At 46.0% G+C, this 19781-nt stretch overlaps 1 protein-coding gene across 1 annotated transcript in view; it reads left to right on the forward strand.

The window, feature by feature from the left end:
- The window catches only part of LOC311109553 (uncharacterized protein), a gene marked incomplete at both ends in the record, with an annotated part of 53515 nt that extends 39403 nt beyond the window's left edge, over nucleotides 1–14112 (forward strand). Inside the window, 7 exons of the mRNA XM_084152473.1 lie at nucleotides 1813–1979; nucleotides 2193–2338; nucleotides 2465–2547; nucleotides 2642–2724; nucleotides 2853–2944; nucleotides 3150–3302; nucleotides 14105–14112. Of these exons, the coding sequence (XP_084008599.1) occupies nucleotides 1813–1979; nucleotides 2193–2338; nucleotides 2465–2547; nucleotides 2642–2724; nucleotides 2853–2944; nucleotides 3150–3302; nucleotides 14105–14112 (732 nt within the window). The remainder of the gene's footprint in view (nucleotides 1–1812; nucleotides 1980–2192; nucleotides 2339–2464; nucleotides 2548–2641; nucleotides 2725–2852; nucleotides 2945–3149; nucleotides 3303–14104) is intronic.
- Nucleotides 14113–19781: the final 5669 nt, after the last annotated feature.

The raw sequence follows: 19781 nt of genomic DNA on the forward strand, positions 1-19781 counted from the left end.
TAAGTCAATTGGGTTTTGGATACAATTCCTGAAATAAAGAGATTTTGACACTAGTTCTACGTCCCAAATGGCACCCTATGCCCTACTTGGTGCACTACTTTAAACCAGAACCCTATGGGCTCGGGTCAAAAGTAGTGTACCATATAGGGAATAGGTTGCCATTTGGGACTCAGCCTGGTTATTACCAGTTTGTAATATGACCTTGTTGTCTTGTGTATCAGAACCCCTCTGATGCTGTCGGTGCTGAGCGGACACACAGACTGTGTGTACTCACTGCTCAACAAGGGAGCCAGCGTAGAAGCCAAAGACAAGTGGGGCAGAACAGCGCTACACAGAGGGGTGAGGAGGAGAGCTGGCTGTATACGCTCACACACAGAAAGAGACGGGGAGGCTCAAATATACATATTATCTTCAGAAAAGTAGTTGTCCATGGGTAGGAGTGTATTCATCCCTGTAGGGGGACCTGTCTCCAGACATCATTTGTAATAATTGATGATACATTATTATATCATTGATTATTAGTTATTCAAATCCATTCTTGTCTCCCCGCCCTTCCTACCAGGCGTTGACGGGTCATGAGGAGTGTGTGGAGGCCCTGCTGCAGCACAGCGCCAGCTTCCTGGTTCGGGACTGTAAGGGGCGGACCCCTGTCCACCTGGTGGCGGCATCCGGACACATCGGGGTGCTGGGGGGGCTCCTACACGCCGCCCAGTCAGTGGAGACCCTACCCGTCATCACAGACAACCAGGGCTACACGCCACTACACTGGGCCTGCTACAACGGTACGTACTGGACTAACGGAACACTAGATCTTTTCTGATTTTCTCTCTTCAGCACCGTAAACATGTCCCTGAATTAGGCAGGCCATACAACTAGGGGTGTAACGATTCGATTTGTATCACGATTCGTGGTTGTCGATACGATTCAAGGACGATATTGGTTCATTTAGAACGATACGATCCGAAACGATTCAGTGACTTGAAATCGATTCAGTAACCTTTTAGCCAAAAATTCAACCAGTGTGACTGAAATAAATACCTGGATACTGGACAGTGCAGGTGAAGTTTCCTAGATTCCTGTTTCTTGTAAGGACCGCAATGGTGGCTTGATAATTTCTCGCTCGTCGGCTTCTCCTCTGTCGTCCGCCATGCTATGTTTTGTTGTCTTTGCGCCTTTGCGCTGCTGCTGGCGTGGGGCGATGACGTCACGGATAGGCAGACTGAATCGAGTAATGTTTAAAGCCTTTATCATTAAAAGTGCTAAGAAAAAACATCCATATAAAGTCTGACGTGCTTAAATCCAATGGGTTATTTCCTAGTATCGATACAATCGATTTATTACATTTTAAAACGATGTTAGAGTGATATATGTTGTCCAAAAGGCCAACTCGCCGAGCACAGATCGATGTAGTTGGATCATAGGAATATAAATCGATACATCGATGTAGTAGATGGATCGTTACACCCCTACATACAACGGTACGTACTGACTAACTGGACTGTAGCTCTGTTCTCTCCTCCATGAAGTGTACACTCATTCACTCCCTCTTGTGGCTTGAAAAGCATTCGATTGGTGTGGACGGAGCCATGTGGGGGAATGAACAAGACTACAACAGAATTAGGGGTTATGACTCTCAGTGGAGGACCTTACACTGAAACAGGACTTTGTCAGGGATTGACATAGCATATGTTGTAGCTAAAACATATTTTGTGACTTCACCATTGTCAAATGTGTAGCTTTCTCTGAGAGTATTGTTGTGGTCTGCAGCGACGTCATCTTTTTCCGGTATGAATCAATCTTCCACTAGGCCATGACACGTGTGTAGAGGTGCTGCTGGAACAGGAGGTTTTCCACAAGACCGAGGGCAACTCGTTCAGCCCCCTCCACTGTGCTGTGATCAATGACAACGAGGGGGCTGCAGAGATGCTGATTGACACTCTGGGGCCGGCCATTGTCAACGCCACTGACACCAAGAACGGGTAACTACAGCACATGACAAAGTCCTTTTCTTCTGGAGAATAATGTTGTCTTGGGAATAAAATGACCTCTGGGGTTGGATGAGGGATTGTAGATTACTTTTAATACATCTATTAGTGATTTTATATTTCTATGGTATAAACAGGGTTAATTGAACAAACTTGTTTATAACAGTCCTACATGATATCGGTGAAATAAGTTTCCTCTCTCTCCAGGACCCCCCTGCATGCGGCGGCTTTCACGGACCACGTGGAGTGTCTTCAGCTGCTGCTAGGCCACAACGCCCAGGTCAACTCCCCCGATGCCTCCGGGAAGACCTCCCTCATGATGGCTGCTGAGAACGGACAAACCAACGCTGTCGGTACGCAGCCCCCTCTCCTCCGCTTTGCCTCGCCCAGCCGGCTTAAGTTCAACATGTCTGTTTTACATTTTAATAAGTCGCTTAATTTCCTAATTGAGTTTCTTTATGTTTCTCTGTCTGTGTCAGAGCTGTTGGTGAGCAGTGCCAAAGCAGAGCTCACCCTGCAGGATGCAGTCAAGAACACTGCTCTTCATCTGGCCTGCAGTAAGGTGAGCATCCCCACATGAAGATGACGTTCATCTGAACAGTTGGCTCTCTCTGGTTGAAATTTTGGTCTGACATGTTTGACTCTGGTTTTTAAAGGGGCATGAAACCAGTGCTTTGTTGATATTGGAGAAGATTACAGACAGGAACCTCATCAACTCGACTAACGCAGCCTTACAGACGTACGTATGGTTCAGCTGTATTAATTGGGCCAGAAGAATTAGAAGAAGTGCACTATATAGGGAATAGTCTGGCATTTGGGAGGTATCCTCATTTGCTGCTGGTTAATCTGACGGTACTTTCTCCTCAGGCCGTTACACGTTGCAGCCAGAAATGGTCTGACGGTGGTGGTTCAGGAGCTACTAGTGAAGGGTGCTAGCGTGCTAGCAGTCGATGAGAATGGTAAGATCCATAACGCTAACACCGTTTTCTTCTGTACTTCTCTTCTCAATGTGTCCACAAATGTTTCTCTCTAGTCCACTGCTTGGTTATTGTCTTAACTTTGTATCTCCTAGCCTGCTGTTATTTCATGTTTTTCACCAAAAGTGTTATAGTAAACGGTGATGCTCCTGAAGTGACCCTCTGCTGTTCTGTTTGAACCCCTCAGGTTACACGCCTGCCTTGGCCTGCGCCCCCAACAAAGACGTGGCGGACTGCCTGGCGCTGATCCTGGCCACCATGATGCCCGTGTCCCCCTGCAACCCGGCGCCCAGCCTGTCCTTCAGTGCCATTAACCACTACACCACCAGCCCCTCCAAGAGTGTGACCTTCGACAGCCTGCCCGTGCTGCGCAGCGAGCACAGCTCCTACTGCAGCTTCAACAACATCGGCCACCGCGACCACGATGGAGGCTTCTACAAGGATGAGGAACTCAACGACTCAGACTCAGAGACATACTGAGGGGGGTGGTGGTCGCTGCCCAGGAGGGGAGCCAAGGGCAGGCGGATGGACAGTGAAGTGGGGCAGAGGCCACAAACAAATCCACACATACACACCGTGTCTTAAATCACCACAGCCAGCTTTGGGAGGGCACGAGCCGAGACAGTCCGCACAGGAGCCTTAAGAGTCCCGCAGTTGGAGAGAGAGAAATGGAGGGAGGGAGGGAGGGAGAGGGGGAGGCACAACAGGCTGGCTGGCCACACTCATCCTCTCGTACCACCAGGTGTCCTTCCAGCAGATACTGGACTTGGACCTGGAACTGCTGCTGCTATACCCCACCTTTACCTTTACCCACAAAGGTCCTAAACGGTAGAAACTGTCCAGCCAACAGACAGACGGACACCTTATGACGGCAATAACCTGTAGTCCAAGGGGATAGTAGCACTTCACTGAGTGAAAAACAGACATGGACCAAAAGATGTGGAAGAAGCCTTTTCAAAACCTGTTTTGACAGTAGAAATGGGATTGAGCGTTTTGGCCTGAGAAAAAACATAAGGAGTGATGTTTCATTTAAGTTTTATGAGAGTGATGGTCATGTTTATCCGCACACTAAGACAGTCAGAACGCACCTAGCCTCTTGTCTGTAATCCATGTGGGAGGAGGGGAAATCATTTATTTTTTATGAACAAACATTTTAATAATATCATTCATGTCTTAAGCTCCTGACCCTCTGTGGGAACCAAAGAATCGTAGTATTTGCTCTCATGAGTAATTTCAAAGAATTTCCATCCCCAATGGCACCCTATTCCCTTTATAGTACAGTACTTTTGACCAGGGCCATAGGGTTCTGGTCAAAAGTAGTGTACTCTATAAAGAATAGGGTGCCATTTAGATTTTGCATTTGTATGTGAGCGACAGGACTTTTTACATTTGCGTTATTAAACCTACCTGTCCTTTGCCCTCTAGAAAATATTTTAGAAAGTAAATTATTAATTCATGTATTCTTTCTTGTGATATTTATGTCATCATTTTGTGCCTTCTTTAGTTACTGAGGGGAGGTTAGGAGAGTAGGGGCAGCTGTATGAGCGAAAACAATGATGCACACTAAGTACTACAACGTTTGTGAAAAGCACTGATACTATTCCGAGGCATACGAGGGGGAAAACATGCCTCCCTTGGAGAGGAGAAACACTGTAAACCAATGGTAGGACAGCAGCATTTAGATTTTCTTCTGTTGAAAAAAATATATATATATTATTTGTCTTGGTCTTATAATCAATGTATTTTGACAGGTTTTGCTTGCTTAACTTCTTCAAAAAAATGAAACCACTCAATCCTTTTATGTGATTGCTTGTTCAAACCCCCGTTTTTGTCTCTTTTTTAAAATAATTTTAACTGGAAATATGTACAATACATATGCTATGTTCGTCAAATCAGGATCAGGAGGTTCACAGGTTTTTTCGTGTCCTTTTTTTTCTTTAAAAGGATGAAACTAGCATGTACATATGAAATAGTGACTGAATTCGAAACTCCCATGAATTCTTTCAGTATCTGAAGATTGCTGTACATTTTATGAGTAATAAAATAAAGAAATGAGTTATGTTATTTAATAATGAACTATGGGTTATCTGTTTTATGTGACAACCACAGTATCAATTTCTAGGTGACAGTGGTGCTAATCCCAAAAGAAAGGCTACATACAAAAAGGAACAAGAAGTCTATTGGCAAAGTGATGAATATTGCATGTACCTTGGCCTAACGGTGTGGGTTATGTATTTTATTTTTCATGGCGTCCTCAACATTACAGTTTTAAGGGCAACAATAGCCTAAATTTGTTTACAACTCGCAGGATTTCCATACGTGAGCTTTCAACAACACAGAGTGTTGCATCAGCACGAGATCGAAAGTGCGTCAAATCTGTACAGCATTGTTACGTCATCACTGATAAACGTTGAAACTGATCAAAAACCGCTGGAGCGGTGCTGGAGGATTGCGTTTGTTTTCGCTTTGGATGCGCGTTCATTTTGGCAAGGAAATGTGCTGATTTTGCAAGGAGATGGAGAATAAAGAGTTCAAGGTAGACATGTTATTTATTTTTAAATCTTCAATTATATTAATTACTGTGTAATATTTATTTATTTAATTTATTTATTTAATAATATAATAATTACAATTATATTAATTACTGTGTAATATTGTTTAACAAATGAAATAATGTGCTATTCATGCTGTAATATCAAACTAGAAAGTATATGGCCGGGGAGTCATGAGAGTTGGCTAAAGGTACAGTAGGGTCAAATGGGGGTCAAAGGTTATGACAGCACCTTCATAAATTCGTCCAAAATGGCACCCTATTCCCTATGTAGGCTAGTGTACTACTTTTGACCAGGAGCCATAGAAGGGTTGGCTGACGTCACGAAAATGATGCTCGCGCATCGATGGCCGGAAGTCGTGTATCTTGTTATGATTCTGTACCTCAGCTAACAACAAGCTGCCATGTGGGGAATCGTAGCTCTATGGCATGTTTCAGCTCGTTGTATGGTGTTATTGATACCATGTCTTGTTTTGAGGTGTTTTGACTGATATCATGTCTATGCAATGACTAAAATTCGCTACCTAGCTAACCAACAACAACTGTAAAAATGTATTTGAGACGAGTTCATTGTTCAAATGTATTTATGTTTGCATTAAACATTTAGAGACTAAATATAGTTTACATGTTGTCTAAGTCAAACCCTGTCTATTTTGCCCCATAGTTGCATGCCAGTTTTGTTGCTAAACAACCAACCCCTCTATACAGTGTTACAGTGGAGGTGTGATAATACCCATAAAACCTAGCGGTCAAACAGGGAAATGGTTCCAATCGTTTTTCCACCATTAATTTTTCCCATAGGCGATTTTAGAAACACATAAAATATTTTATTTTATTTATTTTTTATTTTATTTCACCTTTATTTAACCAGGTAAGCCAGTTGAGAACAGGTTCTCATTTACAACTGCGACCTGGCCAAGATAAAGCAAAGTAGTGCAATAAAAACAACACAGAGTTACATATGGGGTAAAAAAACATATAAAGTCAGAAATACAACAGAAAATATATATACAGTGTGTGCAAATGTAGCAAGTTATGGAGGTAAGGCAATAAATAGGCTATAGTGCAGAATAATTACAATAGTATTAACACTGGAATGCTAGATGTGCAAGAGATTATGTGCAAATAGAGATACTGAGGTGCAAAAGAGCAAAATAAATAACAATATAGGGATGAGGTAGTTGGGTGGGCTAATTTCAGATGGGCTGTGTACAGGTGCAGTGATCGGTAAGGTGCTCTGACAACTGATGCTTAAAGTTATTGAGGGAGATAAGAGTCTCCAGCTTCAGAGATTTCTGCAATTCGTTCCAGTCATTGGCAGCAGAGAACTGGAAGGAATGGCGGCCAAAGGAGGTGTTGGCTTTGGGAATGACCAGTGAGATATACCTGCTGGAGCGCAGACTACGGGTGGGTGCTGCTATGGTGACCAATGAACTAAGATAAGGCGGGGATTTGCCTAGCAGTGATTTATAGATGGCCTGGAGCCAGTGGGTTTGACGACGAACATGTAGTGAGGACCAGCCAACAAGAGCGTACAGGTCACAGTGGTGGGTAGTGTATGGGGCTTTGGAGACAAAACGGATGGCACTGTGATAGACTACATCCAATTTGCTGAGTAGAGTGTTGGAGGCTATTTTGTAAATGACATCGCCGAAGTCAAGGATCGGTAGGATAGTCAGTTTTACGAGGGCATGTTTGGCAGCATGAGTGAAGGAGGCTTTGTTGCGAAATAGGAAGCCGATTCTAGATTTAACTTTGGATTGGAGATTCTTTATGTGAGTCTGGAAGTTGAGTTTACAGTCTAACCAGACACCTAGATATTTGTAGTTGTCCACATACTCTAGGTCAGACCCGTCGAGAGTGGTGATTCTAGTCGGGTGGGCGGGTGCTAGCAGCGTTCGATTGAAAAGCATGCATTTAGTTTTACTAGTGTTTAAGAGCAGTTGAAGGCTACTGAAGGATTGTTGTATGGCATTGAAGCTCGTTTGGAGGTTTGTTAACACAGTGTCCAATGAAGGGCCAGATGTATACAAAATGGTGTCGTCTGCGTAGAGGTGGATCTGAGAGTCACCAGCAGCAAGAGCGACATCATTGATATACACGGAGAAAAGTGTCGGCCCAAGAATTGAACCCTGTGGCACCCCCATAGAGACTGCCATAGGTCCAGACAACAGGCCCTCCGATTTGACACACTGAACTCTATCTGAGAAGTAGTTGGTGAACCAGGCGAGGCAGTCATTTGAGAAACCAAGGCTATTTAGTCTGCCAATAAGAATGCGGTGGTTGACAGAGTCGAAAGCCTTGGCCAGGTCGATGAAGACGGCTGCACAGTACTGTCTATTATCAATCGCGGTTATAATATCGTTTAGGACCTTGAGCGTGGCTGAAGTGCACCCGTGACCAGCTCGGAAACCGGATTGCATAGCGGAGAAGGTACGGTGGTATTCGAAATGGTCGGTGATCTGTTTGTTAACTTGGCTTTCGAATACTTTCGAAAGGCAGGGCAGGATGGATATAGGTCTGTAGCAGTTTGGATCTAGAGTGTCACCCCCTTTGAAGAGGGGGATGACCGCGGCAGCTTTCCAATCTCTGGGGATCTCAGACGTTATGAAAGAGAGGTTGAACAGACTAGTAATAGGGGTTGCGACAATTTCGGCGGCTAGTTTTAGAAAGAAAGGGTCCAGATTGTCTAGCCCAGCTGATTTGTAGGGGTCCAGATTTTGCAGCGCTTTCAAAACATCAGCTGTCTGAATTTGTGTGAAGGAGAAGCGGGGGGGGCATGGGCAAGTTGCAGCAGAGGGTGCAGAGTTGGTGGCCGGGTTAGTGGTAGCCAGATGGAAAGCATGGCCAGCTGTAGCAAAATGCTTGTTGAAATTCTCGATTATTGTAGATTTATCGGTGGTGATAGTGTTTCCTAGCCTCAGTGCAGTGGGCAGCTGGGAGGAAGTGCTCTTATTCTCCATGGACTTTACAGTGTCCCAAAACTTTTTGGAGTTAGTGCTACAGGATGCAAATTTCTGTTTGAAAAAGTTAGCCTTTGCTTTCCTGACTGCTTGTGTATATTGGTTCCTAACTTCCCTGAAAAGTTGCATATCGAGGGGGCTATTTGATGCTAATGCTGTACGCCACAGGATGTTTTTGTGCTGGTCAAGGGCAGTCAAGTCTGAGGAGAACCAGGGGCTATATCGGTTCTTAGTTCTGTATTTTTTGAATGGGGCATGTTTATTTAAGATTGAGAGGAAATTACTTTTAAGGAACAACCAGGCATCCTCTACTGACGGAATGAGATCTATATCCATCCAGGATACCTGGGCCAGGTCAATTAGGAAGGCCTCCTCGCTAAAGTGTTTTAGGGAGCGTTTGACAGTGATGAGGGGTGGTCGTTTGACCGCGGACCCGTTACGGACGCAGGCAATAAGGCAGTGATCGCTGAGATCCTGGTTGAAGACAGCTGAGGTGTATTTAGAGGGTATGTTAGTCAGGATGATATCTATGAGGGTACCCATGTTTACGGATTTAGGGTTGTACCTGGTAGTTTCGTTGATAATTTGCGTGAGGTTGAGGGCATCTAGCTTGGATTGTAGGATGGCTGGGGTATTAAGCATATCCCAATTTAGGTCACCAAGCAGTACAAACTCTGAGGATAAATGGGGGGCAATCAATTCACATATGGTGTCCAGGGCACAGCTGGGGGCTGAGGGGGGTCTGTAGCAAGCGGCAACAGTGAGAGACTTATTTCTGGAAAGGTGGATTTTTAGAAGTAGAAGCTCAAACTGTTTGGGCACAGACCTGGATAGTATGATAGAGCTCTGCAGGCTATCTCTACAGTAGATTGCAACTCCACCCCCTTTGGCAGTTCTATCTAGACGGAAAATGTTATAGTTGGGGATGGAAATTTCAGAATTTCTGGTGGCCTTCCTGAGCCAGGATTCAGACACTGCTAGAACATCAGGGTTGGCATAGTGTGCTGACGCAGTGAATAACTCAAACTTAGGAAGTAGACTTCTGATATTTATGTGCAAGAAACCAAGACTTTTGCGATTACAGAAGTCATCAAATGATAGCGCCTGGGGAGTAGGAGTGATACTGAGGGCTGCAGGGCCTGGGTTAGCCTCTACATCACCAGAGGAACAGAGGAGGACTAGAATAAGGATACGGCTAAAGGCTTTAAGAACTGGTCTTCTAGTGCGTTGGGTACATAGAATAAAGGGGGCAGATTTCCGGGTGTTATAGAAAAGATTCAGGGCATTATGTACAGACAAGGATATGGAAGGATATGAGTAAAGTGGAGGTAAACCTAAGCGTTGGGTAACAATGAAAGAGATAGCATCGCTGGAGTCATCAATTGAGTCGGTCTCCGCGTGTATAGGGGGAGGTGCAAAGGAGCTATCTAAGGCAGGTTTAGCTAGGCTGGGGGGTCTACAGTGATATAGTACAATTAGAAATAACCGAAACAACAATAAACTAACCATGTTTGGGCTGAGGCTAAACATAAACAGGATGTAGTACCGTAAAAAGGAACAGTCCAGCAGATATCAGCTGTATAGCTGAGTTATCATAAGGTCCGGTGGTGAAGCACTAGTAAGAGGCCACGGCTAGCGTGTGCTAGCGGGCCAGGGCTAGCAGATGGATGGAATCTTTGTGGTTAACGTCGTAACCACATCAGACGATTTCGTCGGCAGACCAGTCGTGTAGGATCGGCGGGGCTCCGTGTCAACACTAGGTGGTCCCGTCCGGTTGACAGAGAGGTAGATAGCCGGGAGATGGGCGATGGGCCTAGCTCAGGATGATTAGCCAGACCACAGCGTCCGTTTTGTTGTAGCTGGCTGGTGGTAGCTAGCTGGTAGCGATGAATCCGGAGTTAAAGGTCCAGTGATTCAGTGATTCAGGCGGAAAAACTGATATGTTCTGGGTCGATAACGCGCTGTGCAGACTGGCCGAATATCCGGTGATCAATGTCCAGTGATTAAAATTAATCCCGCGGGGGAAAAAAATCCAATGTTCTGGGTGAAACACCGCTAGCTGTGGCTAATAGCAAGTAGCTAGTTCAGTAGCTAGTTCAGTTTAGTGAGTAAGAGGCCACGGATAGCGTGTGCTAGCGGGCCAGGGCTAGCAGATGGATGGAATCTTCGTGGTTAACGTCGTAACCACATCAGACGATTTCGTCGGCAGACCAGTCGTGTAGGATCGGCGGGGCTCCGTGTCAACACTAGGTGGTCCCGTCCGGTTGACAGAGAGGTAGATAGCCGGGAGATGGGCCTAGCTCAGGATGATTAGCCAGACCACAGCGTCCGTTTTGTTGTAGCCAGCTGGTAGCGATGAATCCGGAGTTAAAGGTCCAGTGATTCAGTGATTCCGGCGGAAAAACTGATATGTTCTGGGTCGATAACGCGCTGTGCAGACTGGCCGAATATCCGGTGATCAATGTCCAGTGATGAAAATTAATCCCGTGGAAAAAAATCCAATGTTCTGGGTGAAACACCGCTAGCTGTGGCTAATAGCAAGTAGCTAGTTAGCTGGCTAGCTAGTTTCAACTGGAGATTCTAGATTCTAGATAAAGGTAAGTCGATAATAGAATCCGTTCCACATTGAGTGAGGCGGGTTGCAGGAAAGTATATTTTGTAGAAGGATGAAAAGTCTGATAGGGAAATATGTACGAAAAATACAAAAAACAGGGTATTTAAAGGCTATTTACAGACACACGACAGAAACAGGACTGCACTACTTCGCCATCTTGGAAAAAAGTGGCGTGACGTTTTTGTAACCATGTAAATCTCTGTCGGACAAGTTGATGTATTTGATGTATTTTTCTATTACATGTATGACATTTCATTGAGATATTTTGTGTTTTAATGACGCAAAATTGAATTACAGCCTAACTCTGCTTTCTGTTGTCGCCAGCAGGCTGCAGTGGTGACCTTCACTACCGTGACCCACAAGGATGAAACTTCCCAGACCAGCCTCACCCTCAGCAGGGGAAAGAGAAGCTACCCAGACCTACACACCTTTGTGCAGGGCATGAAGGACGAGTAAGTTGCTCTTTGGCTTCCCCATGCATCCCCTAGATATGTTCCCTATCAAAATTGCATACTCCTCGTGTCCTCTCTTCTCAAAACCCATTGGATGAGAAAGCCAGAGGTCCCGCCCTTCTGACCTTCTCATCCAATGGGTTTTGAGAAGGAGGCGAGGAGATTGAGAGTCTCCCATAGTCTCGGGCCAATACAAAGGACTCAACGGACCAAATAGCCAATCAGGGATGTCTGGGTGTGGCCTAGTTCCATAGAGGTCCATCCATAACGTAGTCTAAGATAATAGAGGTAATGTCCATCCATAACGTAATCTAAGATAATAGAGGTAATGTCCATCCATAACGTAATCTAAAATAATAGAGGTAATGTCCATCCATAACGTAATCTAAAATAATAGAGGTAATGTCCATCCATAATGTAATCTAAAATAATAGAGGTAATGTCCATCCATAACGTAATCTAAAATCATAGAGGTAATGTCCATCCATAACGTAATCTAAAATAATAGAGGTAATGTCCATCCATAACGTAGTCTAAGATAATAGAGGTAATGTCATGTAGTTCATTGTGTACTTGCATTTATTTACTTTTCAGCCATTGGAATCTGCTGAGTGAGAATATGCGTGCCGGGGTGAGTTATAGTCACCTCTAAAGTAGTTAATGTTGGTAAAATGGACCAAACATTAATTTGTGGAAATCCTGCAGGACCTTTAATCCTGAACCACTGCTTTAATTGACTAGCTTGAGTAAATGGTTCTACGTTTTATATCAGTGCAGCCCCTTTAACAAACTAACTCTGTATGGTCTTTTAACATTGCAGATGAGCAGACATGAGTTTAGTGCCAAGTGCATGGATATTGTAGCATGGGTGATGGAGTCTACATCCACTGTGGTTGTTCCCGCCCTTGACCTCACCATGCAGATAGAGCTCTCTGATTCGCCAAGCTCTTCTGGATCAGGAAGTAATGAGGCAGGAGAGGTGACCTCTCTTGGCCGCAGCGTCAGATTCAGCTGTAGTGGAGGACCCAGCAGGTGCACCAGCGCCAGAACCGCCTGCAGCACACGCACTCCCACGCCTTTCCCCTCCTCTCACAGGTACCTAGCCCTATCCATGCCTCTAACAGGTACCTAGCCCTATCCATGCCTCTCACAGGTACCTAGCCCTATCCGCTCCTCTCAAAGGTACCTAGCCCTATCCTCTCCTCGCACAGGTACCTAGCCCTATCCCCTCCTCTCAAAGGTACCTACCCCTATCCCCTCCTCTCACAGGTACCTACCCCTATCCACGCCTCTCAAAGGTACCTAGCCCTATCCCCTCCTCTCACAGGTACCTACCCCTATCCACGCCTCTCAAAGGTACCTAGCCCTATCCCCTCCTTTCACAGGTACCTAGCCCTATCCCCTCCTCTCACAGGTACCTACCCCTATCCACGCCTCTCACAGGTACCTAGCCCTATCCCCTCCTCTCACAGGTACCTAGCCCTATCCCCTCCTCTCACAGGTACCTAGCCCTATCCCCTCCTCTCACAGGTACCTACCCCTATCCCCTCCTCTCACAGGTACCTACCCCTATCCACGCCTCTCACAGGTACCTAGCCCTATCCCCTCCTCTCACAGGTACCTACCCCTATCCACGCCTCTCACAGGTACCTAGCCCTATCCCCTCCTCTCACAGGTACCTAGCCCTATCCCCTCCTCTCACAGGTACCTAGCCCTATCCATGCCTCTAACAGGTACCTAGCCCTATCACCTCCTCTCACAGGTACCTAGCCCTATCCACGCCTCTCACAGGTACCTAGCCTGATCCATGCCTCTCACAGGTACCTAGCCCTATCCATGCCTCTAACAGGTATCTAGCCCTATCCATGCCTCTCACAGGTACCTAGCCCTATCCCCTCCTCTCAAAGGTACCTAGCCCTATCCTCTCCTCTCACAGGTACCTAGCCCTATCCCCTCCTCTCAAAGGTACCTAGCCCTATCCCCTCCTCTCACAGGTACCTACCCCTATCCACGCCTCTCAAAGGTACCTAGCCCTATCCCCTCCTCTCACAGGTACCTACCCCTATCCACGCCTCTCAAAGGTACCTAGCCCTATCCCCTCCTTTCACAGGTACCTAGCCCTATCCCCTCCTCTCACAGGTACCTACCCCTATCCACGCCTCTCACAGGTACCTAGCCCTATCCCCTCCTCTCACAGGTACCTAGCCCTATCCCCTCCTCTCACAGGTACGTAGCCCTATCCCCTCCTCTCACAGGTATCTAGCCCTATCCCCTCCTCTCACAGATACCTAGCTCTATCCCCTCCTCTTTTTGCAGGTATTTCCTGTTATAGGTACAAATATCCATTCCAGATCCACTTAGTGAGAAATACTACTTAGATACTACACAACCACTCTAAAACGTTTACTCTGAATGTTAATGTTTGCTCTGAGTGTGGTTTGAGATGGTTCACAATGCTTCCTTTGAATAACAATAACAAGGTTGAGTTTGTGTCCCAAATTCTTGGATCATATTTTTTATTTTGTTACCATATACTATTCATTTATGTTGTGCATTCTGCAGGTCCATGACCTCTTTGCTAAGTGAGAACGAAGAGCGATATGTCTCCTCACCTGAGGGTGGCGATAGAGAGATGAGACACAGACAACACTCAGCACCACTGAGATCTGTGTTTGGCATCTCTGAGGACTCTGTCTTCGACATGGTCCAGAGCGGCCAGTCGCAGGGTGACATCGTATCGCTGCCCAAACGGAGTAGACAGGAGAAATACAGACCTAGCAAAATGTCAACGGATGGCAAGTTTATGATGGGTATTGTCGAGTTGGTTATAAACCTTCTCAACTCCAGATTGGCTGAGCTAATGCGAAGTGTCAGTCAGGGAACTCTAGTTCTGCTGACTGGAAGTATCTCAGCAAGTCAACAGTTTGCCCAAGAGATGCTAAGCATGGCGACTTCTAAGATGTATTCCCATGCCATAGAGCATATTGCGCTCGGCCACAAGTCTCCCCTTGTGTTAGAGAGGGAGCTTGAGGCCATCTTGGGTCCTCTGGCTGGACAGGTCATAGTCATCATCATAGATAGCATCATCAAGGCTAAAGCCAACGGAGGAAATGAGGGGAGAGCGTCCAGCCCCTTGACCTATTTTCTAACTGCCATTTCGGCAGAAATACAAAGCCTAGTGGTTCACAGATCGGCTAGCAGACCATCCACCAGACTGTCCAACAACGACCCACTGCTGAACATTTCCAAGTCAAAGGTCTTAAGATCAGTTCTGCTCAAAATGGCAGAGCTCTTTGGCCAAGGTCCAAGTGAAACCTGTCTAGTTCCACTAGTCCAGAGTCAGTCCAACAACTCAATTTGCGACTGGACTGTGAATGCAGGCACCATTCATCCAAGTACATTTCTGTCCGACAACAGAGTGACAGAAGTGTCATCCGATGTTGTGGATCTTGTACTTGAGGTTTTTTGGATAACAGGATTTTTGGATAACAGGAACCCGTCAAGGCCACAGAGTGCCTGCTCCCACAACTCAGCTAGTGGAGCAATAGATATGAGAGCTCTTGCTGGGGACTTGGTCAGACAGGTGTCTGTCAAACTCAGCCCATTTGTCTCTGAGAGTCAACTCTCCACCATGTCCATGACAGATCTGTCATCATCTTTTTCTGACTCCACCTTGAAGCAGTTGTGTTCTCGCTCTGTTGTTGCTCTGGCAACTGCCTGTCAAGCAATCAAAACAGAGCTCGAGAACCAGAGACCTACCAACCTGGCAGCCAGAGACCTACTATCGTCTCTGGTAGAGACCATTGAGGACATGGATATCTCTGACATCCTCCAGGGCCCGTCGGCCATTTTGGAGGAGGCTGCTGTGATAAAGCACCCAGAGATGTCCACCTCGACAATATACAGATCTCTGCTTCTCGACTCATCTCTCGCCTCCTCTAAGATGGTCACTGAGAGCATTATCTTCAACAACCCATGCCCATCAGAGGAGAATGTGAGTATTCAGAAGGAGCTCCCTGCTGATAAAGTTGACATCCTCCATGGTCAACCAGTGGAGGAGTATATTGTCAAAGCTGAGCAATGCATCACTCAGGTCATTCAGGATGCAGCTGTGACATATACTGCTGCGCTGGATAAAACCGACACTTGTGGAAAACTGTCGGAAATCCTATCTGTCCATGTTTCCTCAGAGAATATTGAGGAGGCATCCTCTGATCTCTTTGGTGGAATTATTTCCGACCTGCATGAGGTATCTGAGGTCAATAAGGCCTCCATGCGTACGAAATCAGGTCGCAAAATGTTCTGGGTGGAAGTGAGTTCAGGTTCCCAGAAGATTTATACCAAAACCCTGGACAAACTAAGGAAGCTGTTCACCTCCCACCATCTCACTGAGGGAAAAAATACTCCTGTGCAAATCGAGCTTTCTGCAACTGGACTACTTGTAACTGAGGCCACTGTGCAGGAATCTCCTGTAACTGAGGCCACTTTGGCAGTGTCTCCTGTACAGAAGACAGACAGTAAGACCCCTTCTAAGTCCCCAGCCTCAGCCTACCAGCTCACCCTCGACACCTGCACTAAAGGGGTAATCAAACAGGTGATCTCGGTGCTGAGGGTGGACACTTCAAAGGAAGACTGCTCCGCTTCCGTTGGGGAGAGCACGTCAAATTCATCCTTCGACTTCAACCAGAAGTTGGACTCGATAATTTCGAAATTGGAGGACCTCACCATTTCGAGTGATGTGACGTCAGCCGAGATTGCCACACTCACGCGATCTCTTAGTGCAGCCAGCAGAACCTCTAACATTTCCATCCAGAGCTTTCACAGTGCTGAGTTCCGAGCTAAGGCCAAACACATTGTGAGTGAGACCATTCTCAGAGCTGCTAGCAAAGCCAGCCATTCTTTGCTACAGAGCATGCCTAGCACCACCTTCTCACAGCATGCGGTTTCTACAGCCGAAGATATAGTAAATATTATCATGCAAGACCTTGAAAGTGTATCCCAGTACACTGTGGACGACGCAGACTCCTTCCCACTAGGAGAGAAAAAGCTGGAGTTCCAGCTCAAACCCAGAGTTGTCTTTGACAACTTATTGGATGCTGCTCAAACCATGTACCACAGAGTAAAGGATAGACTGAACATCTTTTTCTCTTTTCCACCAGTGTCAGTCACCACAGCCAAATATGTGCTGGACTCCGCCCCTGTGGAGACACTCAGACGTTCTAAGTCCGCTGACACTGCTCTTGTTGAGGACAGGAGCCGCCCTCCGTCTGTGAGAAGTGAGAAGCCTTTGTCAAAAGTCTGTTTGGCTAAAAGGTCTAAAACCCTTCTGTCTTCGAGTGGCTCTTCAACAGACCACCATGTAATTGACACATGCAGTGAGGATGTCACTCTGCCCACCAGGAGTATGTCAGTTGTGAGCAACAACAGTTTGAAGAGAGCCTCTCCTCTCCACGGCAGTGGATTGAGTGAAAATTGCAAACCTCTTGTGGCTCTAAAAGACGTAACAGTGGCAGTCAGCCAAGAAGGCTTTAGCAAAACTGCAAAGAAGACGCTCAGCTTGATCCTAAATGTGATCAAGTGTAGAGTGGCCAACTCTGAGAGTTCATCTGTTGGGCAGATTGCAAGTGAGGAGTGTCTGATAGCCACTAACATGTTAGACTCTGTACTGGAGAGCCTTGACCAGTTGCCTGACATGAGCGCTGCCGATGAAATCACAAGGACAGAATCCCATACCTCTATCGCAATGGACGAGACAGGTTCACGGTCAACGCTTGTGAGCCAACAAGAAATAAACATATCTGACACCAATATCATAGTGAAAACTATAATGGACACATTGAAGACGGACGACCCAGAGATGACTTCAGCAGAAGAACATCTGGATAGGCTCCTGTCAGTTGAAGCCCTTCAAGGTGCATCTGGCAACCTGATCGCAAAGGTCCATGGTCTCTTTCAGGAGATAACCATAAACCGCCAGCTTCAATCCATGGTTGGCCACAGAAGCCTCTCTCAACCAACGCTGCCTAAACCAGCCCTGAGGAAGCTGTCAAAGGACGATGCCTCAGAGCTCATTTACAACTTTGCCCAGACTTCTGTTAGGAGACTCCTGGGGCAGTGTATGGGAAGGCCTATGCCACCATCGGCTGAAATGGTTTTGGATCAGGTCATCAAGTTGATGACAGACGTGGTGATGGACAGCCTGACTTATGTGTCCAAGTCTACAATGGAGGATGGTAAGTGAAAGTACCTATTTTCATCTGCATAGGACTTAATTGTAACATGATGCTCAATACATTGCGTTTTATGATGTGAAATTCACTGGTTGTGTCCAAAATGGCACCTTCTTCCATATTTAGTGCACTACTTTTGACCAGACCCTATGGGCCCTGGTCAAAAGTAGTGCACTATAAAGTGCAGAGAATGCCATTTGGGATGCAGTGACTGACTTCAATGGCTGCGTCCTCTTCTCCCAGTTATTGTACACAGGTCGGTCACACTAGCGTGCTCTTCTCACTCAGACACCAGCAATGCCACAAGTGACATCACTCATGGTGTTGTAGCTGACCTTAATGCTACTGAGGAATTCCCTGCCAGGAGCCTTAGCCCGGCTGATGTAAAGGCTGACGGCATGGCCCGTCTTCCCTCTGCCAGAGGGGAAGAGACTAAGAAGAACAGGAAGTGGCGTTTCCTACCGAAAATGCATAAGTTTCCAAAGATCATGATTAAGGTAGGGTGCTCTGTGTTTTGAGATTACCTCTGTAAGGCAGGGCTGAAATTTACCCTACAGATTCACTACACCCCTATTGTCTCTCAGCATTAGAACAAAACTGTTGTCATTGTCTTTAGGAGGTTGAGTGAGGACGCTGTAATGCAATCCTAATACACATGGGAGAGTCCCAAATGGCACCCTATTCCCTATATAGTGCACGACTTTTTACCAGAGCTCTCTGGGCCCTTGTCAAAAGTAGTGCCTTACGTAGCGAATAGGGTGCCTTTTAGGATGCACACTCTGTATTTTACACAGGCTCAGTTGTCCTGATGTGTTTTGTCAACAGCTGTTCAAGACAAAAGGGGAAAAGAAGAGATACCCTGAACAGGATGCGCTGCCTACCAAACATCTCAGAGAGACTCATATTTCACAGGGTAAGTGATAAGCATCGATAATGTCATATTGATGTATCACCCTATGACAAGCTTGTTAAAACAGTGACAACAGATACAGGCAGACCGACGGACAGACATGCAGACAGACAGGCAGACTGACAGGCAGACGGACGGGCAGACAGACATACAGGCAGACAAAAAGACAGGCAAACAGGCAGACAGACAGACGGACAGGCAGACGGACAGGCAGGCAGGCAGACAGACAGACAGACAGACTGACGGACAGACAGATAGACAGACAGGCAGACAGGCATACAGACGGACAGACAGGCAGACGGACAGACAGGCAGACAGGCAGACAGACGGACAGGCAGACGGACAGACGGACAGACACAAACACACACATTCATTTTCTGATTATGAAATGTTCTCATGACAGATGCTGAGTGTGAGGTTCCAGAGGTTCCATCCACTTCCTCACCCAAGGAGGATCTGACAACCACACCGGCCCCTGCTCCCCAGGAGTCCCAGTCCCGTAAACGCCCACTCATAGTCAGGGTGTTACACGCTCTCTCCAGAGCCATCTCCAAACCATTCACAGGAGCTTCTGGGAAGAAGAATTAGCCAAATGCCTGATTTTATTAATATGATATTTTAATCAGAGCCTTTATTTAATAAAACATTACTGCATTGATTTCTGTCTATAGTAGTCTTCATGTATGTGCAAGATAACAGTAAAGTACTTCAAACCACATAGTCAAAAGTATTCATAGTGAAGTACCGTTTATGATTATTGATTGTGGAAATACACATAATACAGAAAAGTTGTTGTCACATATAAAGACAGACATAAAGGAGAACTCCGTAGACCAGTCACATTCTCAAGCCATAACTAAATCCATGAATGGATCTCCTATAAGATGACAGGAGAACATTTGTAACACTTTCTATGAAGCCTATATCTATAATGCATACACTCAAGTCATTTACATTTTACATTTTAGTCATTTAGCAGAAGCTCTTATCCAGAGCGACTTACAGTTAGTGAGTGCATACATTTTTTTTTTCATACTGTCATACACTCATAATGACTTAACTGAGTTAAGTGTTAAGTAAAGTGCAGTTATAAACACAT

Source organism: Coregonus lavaretus, assembly GCF_964263955.1.
Source record: "Coregonus lavaretus genome assembly, chromosome: 35".
NCBI lineage: Eukaryota > Metazoa > Chordata > Actinopteri > Salmoniformes > Salmonidae > Coregonus > Coregonus lavaretus.